Below are 13,057 nucleotides of genomic sequence, written 5' to 3' on the forward strand. Positions count from 1 at the left end.
AAAATCAGTATAATTAATTGAATATTTACTTAAAAGCATAATTTTTCAAATTCATTTATATATTATAAAACTATTGAATTTAGTTTGGATTTTGCATATTTACTCTGAAATAAAGGCTCCATTTGTTTTGAAAAGGGGAGGTAATGCAGTTAACAACTAACAGGTGCTGTGTGAATGTAATCCATCTAACAGAACCAGCGCAGAACTAGTTGTTTTTAACATGAATAGAAAGGAAAAGGCTAGACAAAGATGGCAAATTTTAAAAGAGGTTAAATTATTTTCGAAAATTATGAGAAGCTTTTAAATAATATAAAACACATGCATGATAAACTGACAAGATAGAAACTTCAATGATTTTTATAAGAAAGAAATTCTAAATCACAACCTCACTAAAGAAACGTGACTCAAATCAATTCTTCTTTACTACACATTATTTATAATTATCGCTTTTTTGTGCATTTTTCCTTTAATCTTTTTTTGTGATAATTTTTCATATCATGCTACTAGCTTGAGATGGAAAATTATTGCTAGAAACTAAGGATGCACATGGCGTTGCTAATGAAATTGTCATGAAATTGACAACATTGTCATAGGTAATATAGCGATATCATAAAAAGATTAGCATTGGTCATCTCAACTCCATAATACTTTTTGCTTTCGCCGTACCGGCTCAAGTGAGAAAATCAATCTCAGTGAGATGATCAACAATAATCTATAATTATTTAATTTTAAATCATCACAGGAATCATATATACAAAGTTAAGTACAAATATTACAAAAAAGTTTTTAAGGATAGTCAGAACAAATGACGGACAAATATGGCCGTATTTTCATCTCAAAAACTACTCTGTGTATAGTCCAAAAAATTATAACGTCTTTCAAGGCTATTTCGATTTTTTTCTGGGACGTCTTCCTCCGACAGGAAGTGGTCCCAGAAAAGAAAAAAATAGCCTTGCAAGACGTCTGCTTGTTTGGACTACTCTAGATCTGTGTACAGACTTACCTGTCATGCCTGTGCAGTTTGGAAAGTTTTAAGGCCTGGCATCCACGAGATATATAAATGGTAAATTGATTTTGCATATCAGAAAGATTAAACGATGGACTTTTTTTTCTCGTTTCTGCAGAAGATGTAAAAAAAACAAATAGAAATTTCTAAAGGTACAAAGAAGAATGCACAGTGAATATTTGTTTTGAAAAGCCCTTTATATGTATCATGTGTATGATAATGGTATTATAATGACAGTAACATATGTGCAATTTAAGACAAGACTATATAAAGAAATAAAAAAATGAAATCAGAAAAAAACACAACATTATGGTAAGACTTTTCAGCTTGCAAAAAAAAATATGCAGTTTTCCAATTCCAATATACAATTTCTTCAATTGCAGGCTTTAAGTGGGAGACAATCATCTGATACATGTAAACATTCAGCATCTGTTAGAAGGTTCAGTGGCTATGGATTGTTAAATACAACTGTACAAGAAGTGGAGGGTTTTAAAGGTGCTGTGTGGTATAGATATACATGTCCTTATCAACAAGATTTACAAATGAATATAAGGTTTGTGCAAATTGTTTAACAGTGTCTCAGTTTCTTTAAATCAGTATGTCAGATTTTTGCTGATGATTTAAGTTTTGATTTACGCCCCTTTTCTGTGGAAGATAGCACTAAGCAGTAGGAAGAAAAGTTTGTATAATATAGCTAAAGAAGAAAGGTCTAGATCTGTGTAAGATAGTCTAAAGAAGAAAGGTCTTTGTAAGATGGTGCATTGAATTTGATAACTAGTTTTATTCAAGAGAACTGTGAAAAGGAGATGTACAAAATGTATGTATAAGACAGTGAATTGAAGAAATTTCAAATTAAGATAGTATAGAGAGGAAGTTTGTGTATAGGATACAAAAATAAGTAGATGTGATTTCTTTGCCAATGACACAACTAAAAAATGTATCCACCTTAGACCTAATGGTGTAGATGTAAAAAAACTATATGAACTACTGACATTAGTCACCTTCCACCTTCAACAATGATAAAAACCTATACTGTATAGTACAAAATGTAAGCTATAAGCGTGTATAAGTTGTTAATTTTATGGTTTACTATACATATATATATTGTACTAGACTTGTACTTGACTTAAAACTTAGCTCTCATGTTTAGAATATAGGTTTTACAATATTAAACTAATTTGAGGCTAGATTTATTTCAGATATCATGGTGTGATTTTCAGAAATTTATTTTACATTTTTTCTGTTTGTAGACATCTTCCTGGAACAATAAATGCAGACACATTGTTAGGTTTTAACAACACTGGTAATGTTTGTAAGTAGTCATATAATGTAAATATTGTTATACCATGGCAAGATTTCTTAATTTTAGATACAAAGCTTTCAATTGAATTGTACTAGGCTTTAAAAATTTCAGAACTTACAAATCAATATTGACATTAATTTTAGTGTTAAAAAATAGAGACATGAAAAGGAGAATTCTTTAAAAGTTTTTTTTTTTAATTAACTGCCCCTTTCCTTGCCAATTGGCCGTTTCAGAATCTAAAGGACTATGGGTAATTACATTAAAATTGAGAATGGAAATGGGGAATGTGTCAAAGAGACAACAACCCGCCCAAATAAAAAACAACAGCAGAGGTACACCAAAATGAAAATAACGTCACAATATTGGTTGAATTTTCATTCTTTTGGATGTTTTCAACCAATCACGACATTTCAGTGTACATTTTTGAAAATATTACCCAGAATGCATTAGATTCTAAAACGGTGAATTCCACCAAACCAGTTTAAACCAAAGTTACATGATTGATCCTTTTGGTAAAAAAAAGTTTCTTTGTGAATTATAATTTATTTCAACAACCAAAGTGGCCACCATTGGTGGTCTAACTTTTACCATTCTAGAGTTATGCATCTTTTCTTATGGAAAAATTGATGAATTTTTTGTCTGTTCTATGACTAAGTTTGCCTCAAATATTATGTAACTTCAAATCTCAGATCAAGTACAAATTTGTGTAGGGAGTTGAGGGGGTATATCATCTGTGTCCCATTTTAATTTTATAACTCTTTTGATTATAAAAAAAAAAACAGAATTTTATTACATGTATATACAATGGACTATATTAAATCATATTATACTTTTTAGGTGTATGGCCATCAGAAGAAATAATGGCTTATTATTGTTTGAAAAATATAGAGCAGTTCAAGTAAGTTTTAATTCTGGAAATGATAAAAAAAAATCAGCATATGTATTACTATATAATAAAGGAAGTCTATGTGTTGGACCTGTACAGTTAATTCATACAAAAAGTTAGCTTTAATATAGATAAACAATTTTCTGTTCCAATTATACAAAGTGTACTTAAATAAGTTGAGATATACTGAAACAAATCTAACATAAGACCAATTAGAATTTCATTACAAAATAAGTCAATAGATAATGCTCCAGAAACTTTAAATCTTAATTGTTATCTTTTCAACTCTTGCTTTTTTATGCCTCACCTATGGTGATAGAGGGGCATTATCTTTTCTGGTCTGTGCATCTGTTCGTCCATCTGATCGTTATTCCATATGTTTGTCATTCGTCTATCTGTCCCACTTCCAGATCAAGTTTTGGTCAAGGTAGTTTTTGATGAAGTTGAAGTCCAGTCAACTTGAAACCAACTACACATATTCCTTATGAATTTTAATGCCAAATTAGAGTTTATACCTATATTTCACTGTCTGCTGAACATAGAAAATGATAGAGCGAGTGAGGCATCCATGTACTAATGACACATTCTTGTTTATTCCATAAATAAATGTCTTGTTTATTCCATAAATAGATATCTTATAAAATTGAGAAAGGAAATGGGGAATGTGTCAAAGCGTCAACAACCCGACCACAGAGCAGACAACAGCCGAACTTGTTTATTCCATAAATAGATATCTTGTTTATTCCATAAATAGATATCTTGTTTATTCCATAAATAAATGATCCTGAATGAATGTTATATTGTTTGCAAGTAGATTTTAATAACTGTTTTACTTGTAGGAACAGTAATGTATGTGAGCTAGGAGGAGGAATGACCTGTCTTGCTGGTATTGCTGTAAGTAGGGATTTTTGATAATTCACCCACTTATAATTATAATTGTTAAATGTAAAGACTGCATCTGGAACTTGGAGGTTTTGTAAATTACTAAAAAATATTTTATTTCAGCATATAGCGATAAAGTACTGACTTACCAGTATATCAAGTTAAAGTTCAGAAAAATGTTAAATTGTATGTTAAGCGTTTTTGTAACCATGTTTTGAACACTTCATCAATAATGTATCTTTTAAAATTATATTCATGATATAAGCGTGGATTTAACCATGAAGGCTATCTATAATTCAACAGTTTAAGTACCTTTGAAACTTGGATTGTTTTTTACTATTGTCATACATTGTACTTGTTAACTTCTTCAAAAAAAAGCTTAAATGATTTGAAATATGAAATGAAATAAAACTAAAAAAATATGGGACAAATTAATGGGTTTTTTTCGTTGCTGAAAACTTATCTCATATTTTATTTTATTTTTTTGTAGATGTGTATGCTATCAGAGGCAAATAATATTTTAGTTACCGATGGAAATGAAGATTCTGTTTTAAGTAAGATTGTCAATGATATATTAGAGTACAGTTAAGATTTATCAATGATATATTAGAGTACAGTTAAGATTTATCAATGATATATTAGAGTACAGTTCAGATTTATCAATTATACATTAGAGTACAGTTAAGATTTGTCAATGATACATTAGAGTACAGTTAAGATTTATCAATGATATATTAGAGTACGGTTAAGATTTTCAATGATATATTAGAGTACAGTTAAATATTTGTTTAAAAATTCTGTTAAAGTTTATGTTTTTGATTACTACCTTTTGAGTAAATTTCATTAAAGGTCTTATTATCTGCTATAGCCCTCTCCAAAATTATTTGCAGAATTATAAATTTTACCCTAAAATTAATATTTGAAATCTCCCTTTATTGGATGTAAACTGCTTCCCAAGAATGAAGAGTAAATGATTGTTAGTTTTTAAACCCTGATGTTTTAAACATCATTATTGGTTAATACAAATAGCTATTGCTCGAGAGAAAATAATTTAATATATATGCCCAACCTATTGTTAAATGAAACCAAATCTACAGCTGCAATGAATTATGTCTAAAGCTTCCATATCCTGCAAACATACATTATTGTATATTTTAGATCTTACATGCATTCTTTTCTTTTGCAGATTTAAGTAAAATTATTGAAAACAAAGAAAATAAAGTTAGTTTTAAAGTTGAAGACTGTGATACAAGGTAAATTGATATTTTTTGTATGAGAAGAAACTACCTTTGCAAGACAGAGTTTACATTGGACCTTTTTTATTGAGATTTGTTACTACAAAAGCTGAAACCAAGTTTGTTAAGAAATCTTTGGAAATATTACTTTATTTTTTGAAAAGGTGCTAGTGGTCAGAGATTATCAAGAGAAGATCACCTCAATTCTCCCATGGCAGGATCTAGGCATAATTTTTTCAAAACAAGCAAAATGTCATAGTATTATTGGTTACTCTTGCAAGATGGCCTCTTTAACATTTGTCTTCAAATCCACCATATTTTCATTGCCTTTTAATTAATAGTTTTTTATGGCCCTTTTTTTAAGTTGTCGGTGCCATATAGTTTTATCCTTGTCCGAAATTCCATAATTCCGTAATTCCGTCATTCCGCAATAAACCATTATACAGAGTTTTTTTCTAAATGCCTTCAGATATTGGGCTGATTTTTAGTATGTGAGTTAACCATGATGAGTTACAGATCAAGTTTAAGTTTCATTCCGCTCCACTAATTTTTGCCGAAATTGCGGGCTTTGGACTTTGAGAAATTGTTGAAAATCACAATTATACAGACTTTTTAACTAAACGCCTTCAGATATTTGTTTGATTTTTGGTATATGAGTTAACCATGATGAGTTACAGATCAATATAAAAAAAAAAGATGTGGTATGATTGCCAATGAGACAACTATCCACAAAAGACCAAAATGACACAGACATTAACAACTATAGGTCACCGTACGGACTTCAACAATGAGCAAAGCCCATACCGCATAGTCAGCTTTTCAAGGCCCCTATAAGACAATGTCAAACAATTCAAACGAGAAAACTAACGGCCTTATTTATGTAAAAAATTGAACGAAAAACAAATATGTAACACATAAACAAACGACAACCACTGAATTACAGGCTCCTGACTTGGGACAGGCACATACATAAATAATGTGGCGGGGTTAAACATGTTAGTGGGATCCCAACCCTCCCCCTAACCTGGGACAGTGGTATAACAGTACAACATAAGAACGAACTATAAAAATCAGTTGAAAAGGCTTAACTCATCAGATGGACAAAAAATACAGTTTAAGTTTCGTTCCGCTCCGCTAATTTTTTCTGAAATTACAGGCTTTGGACTTTGATAAATTGTTGAAAATCACAATTATACAGACTTTTTTTCAAAACGCTTTCAGATATAGGGCTGATTTTTGGTATGTGAGTAACAGATCAAGTTTAAGTTTCGTTCCGCTCCGCTAATTTTTGCTGAAATTACAGGGTTTGGACTTTGATAAATTGAAAATCACAATTATACAGATTTTCTGTCCACATGTGTTATTGAAATATAGATTTTTCAACTTTTCGGGACGGGGCCATTCGTGTCGCTTTGACACATCTAGTTTTTATTAATTATTCTTGGCAGTTACAAACTTGTTTGCCTCCAGATATGATTTCGATATTTATTTTCTAAATAATCTGAACTTCTAGATATTTTTTTGTTTTTGTTTGATTGCTATCTCCTTGGTGATTTGTTCATACTAATATTATAATCATAATAGGTTAGAAGTAATATTTAAAAGAAACATATGCTTGTTGGAAAATGCGTTTGTTCACATCTGACTTGCTACTGAGATTCCTCTTGATCCTTTGTTGAGTAAAAGTATACATTTATCTATTATTATTATATATTTTTATTTCACATTTCTATTCGTCTTATTGATTGATCATGAATGCAACAATGAGACAATCACATTGAATGGCAATTTTTGTGGTCTACTAGCCTCAAAAACTTGTACTTGAATGAACAAAATCATTGATTTGTCAACCACACAATTGTAACAGCTTCTTCAGGACAAGGTACAAGGTCTTTGAAGTTTGGGTTATGGTATCAAAATATTGTTACACTATGTAATGAATTTATCTAACTGACTATCTTAACATGTGATATATACACTAGTGACCTATCAAAGTGAGTTAGTATTGAGAACCTACTTCCATTGGTCTATACAAAAACAAATGCCAACGATAACAACTTGTTAGTTTTAAATGTGTTTTATAAATTTATTTCTATTTTCCATCATCTTTTTTTTGTCTGTTAAACCATTAAGATTTTATTTCAACTTGGTATTGTTAAGTTTATAACACCACTACTAACACTGTATTGAAATAAGCCCCACCTATTAACCTTATATGGAATATACACTGTCTCAGATTCCACATGGTTGCTTTTAACCAATCACATTCCTAGAAATATATAGGAGATAAGATAATGGCTTTTAACTAACCTTCTCCTTTGCATGTCCACATGTCATTGTACTAAGCCTTCAGATAATGTATCCTTTATAAGAAATCTCACCACCAGTGGAGACTAAATATCTGTACCAAGTTTTTATATTTTCATTACAGAGTACTAAGATGGGGAGATGGAGAGTTAGAACAAGATCTGACAAATAAATATGACTTTGTGTTGTGTGCTGACTGGTAAGCTAATTAATTACATGGAACCAAGTTAAATTTAAGGCCTTTTGCTTATATTAATTGTGACAATATTGTCTGTTCATTGAAATCTTGTCTGAAACTACTCTGATAATCAGACTGAATCAAATTCTTGAATGACATTCTGTTCCAGTTTAGCATCATTGCTGTGTAAATACCCTCGTCAGCATACACTCAAAAACCCATTATGGGTTATACCGACTGCATCTGAGGATTGTATCCTAGGTATTTGATAATGGACCTTCATTTCAATGTCTCACGACTTTGGTCCTGATAACGCTTACAGTCGTTACAACTATGTCTGAGACTCATCGACCATCTCATGTGAAGGTAAAACATCAAAATAGTCAACAAACCAAACCAAAACAACTCACAAAACAAAGATGGCGGCCTACCAAATGGTGTCTTCTACCTGCTCCTAACCGACTGCACAAAATATTTGAACGCTCACCTAGGGCCTTCCTAATTGAGCCGACTGTGCGAGGGCTGTATAGCCAGTCAAGGTCGTTAAAACTTCCATTTGTTGTGATTGTTTTCCTTAGAAATATTATTTAAAACTGCTTAATTTCTTATTTTGTAGTAAGTTTTTAATTAGTTTCATTTATTTCAGTCTGTTTTTTGAAGAAGGAAGAGAGGATCTAATTAAAAAAGTTTTTAATCTCCTGAAAGATGAGGTATGTACAGAGATAAAGGGAGAAAAACAAATATATAATGGGTACATTTGTACATGCACATGCACATACTTGTACAGTTGTTTACATTTACAGTCTAACATTATGGAGATGATATTTGTTTTCCTTTCTAAAGCTTCCATTTACACAACTTCTTGTTACTTACTTCTATAGTTCTGATGTATATAGTGTGCAATTACTACAGATTATCACATCTATAGTTCTGATGTATATAGTGTGCAATTACTACAGATTATCACATCTATAGTTCTGATGTATATAGTGTGCAATTACTACAGATTATCACATCTATAGTTCTGATGTATATAGTGTGCAATTACTACAGATTATCACATCTAAGATCATATTCTGATGATATTTTGCTATATAAAATTCTTAGATTATAGAACTATAAACAACAGTTACATATGATGACCATGATCTATATCAAAAGACTATAGTGGAACACTATTATATTTCTCACACTGCTACATTTATCATATACATGTATAGTAGGGAGTTAGAAGAATATGATTACTCTATTATCACTGAGATTGTATGACTAGGGAATATGAAAATAATGCTTGAGTCATCAGAAATTAATTAACTTATTTTCTCAAGATTGTCACTGAATTAAAAAATATACATGTATATATGAAAAATAAATATTTTGCTAAAGATTAGGAATGGAGACAACAAAATAAACTACATCTAGAGTTCAACATTTTCTTTATAGTCATATCACCTGATCATGTTTCAATTGTAAGATATTAGAAAATAGTGATTTTATTCTCTTTCATGTATGCAGAAAGTCAAATAGACTCTTTTCTTCTTAGTTTATTACAAAGCAAGCTAAAGATATCTTACGTTAAATATTTTTGTATTTGTAATTAACAGGGTACATCATTAATGTTTGCTCCAAAAAGAGGCACCACTTTTGATGATTTTGTCTCTTTAGCCAAATCAGTATTTACTGTAGAGGTGATGGAGAATTATGATGATACTATCTGGGATTTACACTGCAAGGTAATTTGTTTTAATTGGTCTTTGACTTTGATGATAAAACTCCTTAATCTAGTGTTCACTGCAAATTGTTGCTTAACTTAAATTGTTAAAGCCTGCCATTATCCAAATACCGGTATAGGTAGACAATATAATTTAAAGTGTTCTTTTTTTTATATTTATTTTACCTGATTAAAAGAAATAGATACAATCCCTCGTTAACTTTATAGATATGATACAGTTTTTGTTATAACTTCTTAAAACTTTCAGGGTGATATAATTTTATAATAAAAGCATTTTGAGAATAATTTTTTTTTCAAAATGAAAATACAAATGGTTGTCATTTTCTGTATCTTATTAATTTTAGTCATGATTAATTATTTTGTGGATGAGAGTTCTTTGGTAATCCCTGTGGAACTTTTTGACAACTGTAGACAGGGATTTATGCACGACATAAGGTCCAGACATTCGACTATTATTGATAACTTTAAGATTAAATGCAGATGTCTTCTTTATTTACCAATTTGACTTTAATGAACTTTTTACTATGATGATGTTCATTCTGTTGCTTTCTAGTATCACTAGAACATACCTGTGATATAGCGGGTCTGTGACTGAAATAAAGTATAAAACTATGTGTAAGCCTTATTTTTACCTGGATTTTTAGTATTGGTATTGTCCTCTGATAAAGTCATGCTGATTACAAGATGAACAGTTTTCTCTGCTTTCATAATCTTTCTGTTTGAACCCGTCGACCTTGAACTACTTGGAAAACAAAAAAGCCTGAAATGGAGAAATTTTGAATCAACAGCATTGTCCCTTATTAGTTATAAATAAAGTTGAATTCTTTGATTCACTGTTTTTACGTCATGTCGGCTAACTAATTGGAAACTGTACCTATACACCTTATTTTAAGTCTAGATTGTAGTATTCGTATTGTCATTCTATAAAGTTATACTGATTAAAATACTACAAGAGGAAACAATGTGACAATGATTGAGTTTAGTAGTGTCAACCCTGTGATTATATAGCAAATCCTAAAAACATTTTTTGGTGGTGCGCCTGCCAAATGTGGAACGTAGATAAGGTAATAGGTAACAGGTGAATATACTATAATATATAATATATATATTGGTATCGGTATCAGATTCGACCCAGAATTTGTAAATTATTGCCAATATTAATAATGTGGAAAACAAATGGGTCTGGAGTGCTGTAATTATTAATCAACACCATTGTCCTATATTAGCTATGTATAAAGTTGAATTCTTTGATTTGTCATTTTTATCCCATGACGGCTAACAAATTTGACCTCGTTATTTTAGTATTATAGATAAAACATTTACTAAATTTTCAAAATTTACAGTTCTTATTTGTCTTAAAGTATTCATAACAAATTTTCTTTATTTTATTTACAGTTAAAGACAGATGCTAGTGGACTTTATGATGAGAATATACATTATCCATTGTATATGAAATTAACAAAGAAACTTACATGAACTACTCAATTTTTACCTTGTGATATTTATATTTACATGATATTTTTACCAATTTACATTCCTTCCAGTGTTCAATGTCTAAATATTTTTTCCACAATAGATAATCATTTACTTTAGTTTTTGTCTCTTGCCTACCATGATTTACAATTTATTTAATGATAAAAGATATGCACGATGATCTGACAGAGAGAACATTCTGCAATCGGAGGCATGCTTCTGCTGGCTCCTAAACAAAAAAAATCATAGTGCGTAAATGATACCTAACAAGTAAGGTCTACAGGTCAGCAGTCGTCACTTATAAGTGCGTAAAGGATACCTAACAAGTAAGGTCGACAGGTCGTCAGTCGTCACTTATTAGTGCGTAAAGGATACCTAACAAGTAAGGTCGACAGGTCGGCAGTCGTCACTTATTAGTGTGTAAATGATACCTAACAAGTAAGGTTGACAGGTAGGCAGTCGTCACTTATTAGTGGGTAAATGATACCTAACAAGTAAGGTCGACAAAAAATGGTAGATTAAACCTGGTTTTATCGCAAGCTAAACCTCTCACTTGTATGACAGTTGTTTTTAGCTATTAAGCCTTATATGAAAAAATAAATAGGTGTTATGGGGCAAAATATTTTACATTATATTGTATGGAAAAACACCAAGGAGTCCAAACATTTGACATAAATTCCAAAACCTCACCTAAAGTACATCCTTAAGATAACTATATTTGTTATATGAGATACTTGCAAGACTTTCAGGATTGTCAGATAGGTTTCAACTGGCCCTAACTTATTTCATGGATATTTCAATACTAAGTTTTCTTTATCAAGTCCATATAGAAAGCTTCTAACTGTTCTACTGGCAAATTTCATCTGACCTTAACCTCGTTTGTATGGTTCATTGGTCAATGTTAAGATTTTGTAGTTTGGTCTACTTATCAAATACTATAAGCAGTAGAGTCACTATATTTGGTGTAAGGAATGATTGTAAGGTGTTCATGTCTGTTATCCAAGTTTCATCTGACCTTGACCTCATTTTCATGATTCATTTGTCAATGTTAAGTTTCTGTGGTTTTGGTTTTTTTATCCAATTCATCGGACATAGACCATTTACATGGGTCATTGATGTTAAGTTTACAAAATACTTTTAAGTAAAACCTTTATTTTATAGACATTCAAAATAAGTTCAATAAGTTAAGAAGATGTGACATTTCAGTGTGTGTGCACTCTTATATAGATAAATATGGCTATAAACATGCATATCATTTTGTTACTTGAATTAATGAGTAATTTTTAAAGTAATTTGCTCGAGATAAATAAGATTTGAGATTGTTCACCAAAGTGCACCATTTATTTTACCTCTTTAAGGAAGAGATAAGGCCTTGCAATTTTATCTATAAAGCCAATGATAGGAGGGCTTTGATTGCATTTAATGCAGTCAAATTTAAAGAGTTACCAATGTTGATCTCAGGTACTCATATATATATTGTGCCTGTGGTTGGTCCTAAATATGAATAGATGAAGACAGGTTTGGGGATAAAACACATAAACATATTCATGGTCATCTTTGACGCAGCATTGAATCAAGTCATAATGTCTTTCAAATATTTATTCATAACCAAATATCCAAATATCAAGTGGAACAGTCATTGCAAACCTGACAAATACAATGAACAGCTATTTTGTAAAAGGGTACAGCTAAAAGACAAGAACCTGTAAACTTATATCAATGTAAAATAACATTTTGTTACTTCATGTGATAACACTTGAAAGCATAGCAGTACTGTCCAGCTTTGAACAGAAGAGTATAGATCGTTATATTAACTCAAATAATTTTCAAAATTTATTCAACAATTTTTATTTATAGTACATATGATTTAAACAAACATATTTATAAAACATATCAATATAATCAGAAGATAAGAGTACATGGCAAACTTAGACTTTGCTCTGAATGACTTGATACTAGCCTTTCACATACATGTACATCACATGTAAAAAACTGCATTTATTGCATTAAAGTACAATACCATGTCAATATTACATCTAACTGAACAACCAGTAA

The 13,057-nt window shown here is 30.6% G+C and overlaps 1 protein-coding gene across 1 annotated transcript; it reads left to right on the forward strand.

The window, feature by feature from the left end:
• Positions 1 to 115: 115 nt before the first annotated feature.
• Positions 116 to 11,121, forward strand: LOC143068125 (calmodulin-lysine N-methyltransferase-like). Its single transcript, XM_076241927.1, has 11 exons — positions 116 to 268; positions 1,390 to 1,559; positions 2,257 to 2,318; positions 3,147 to 3,207; positions 4,035 to 4,089; positions 4,568 to 4,631; positions 5,264 to 5,330; positions 7,744 to 7,818; positions 8,444 to 8,507; positions 9,402 to 9,530; positions 10,925 to 11,121. Exons 1-11 carry the CDS (start codon positions 221 to 223, stop codon positions 11,003 to 11,005), a joined length of 876 nt encoding a protein of 291 aa, XP_076098042.1. The 5' UTR covers positions 116 to 220; the 3' UTR covers positions 11,006 to 11,121.
• Positions 11,122 to 13,057: the final 1,936 nt, after the last annotated feature.

Source organism: Mytilus galloprovincialis, chromosome 3 (genome assembly GCF_965363235.1).
Source record: "Mytilus galloprovincialis chromosome 3, xbMytGall1.hap1.1, whole genome shotgun sequence".
NCBI classification, from domain to species: Eukaryota; Metazoa; Mollusca; class Bivalvia; order Mytilida; family Mytilidae; genus Mytilus; species Mytilus galloprovincialis.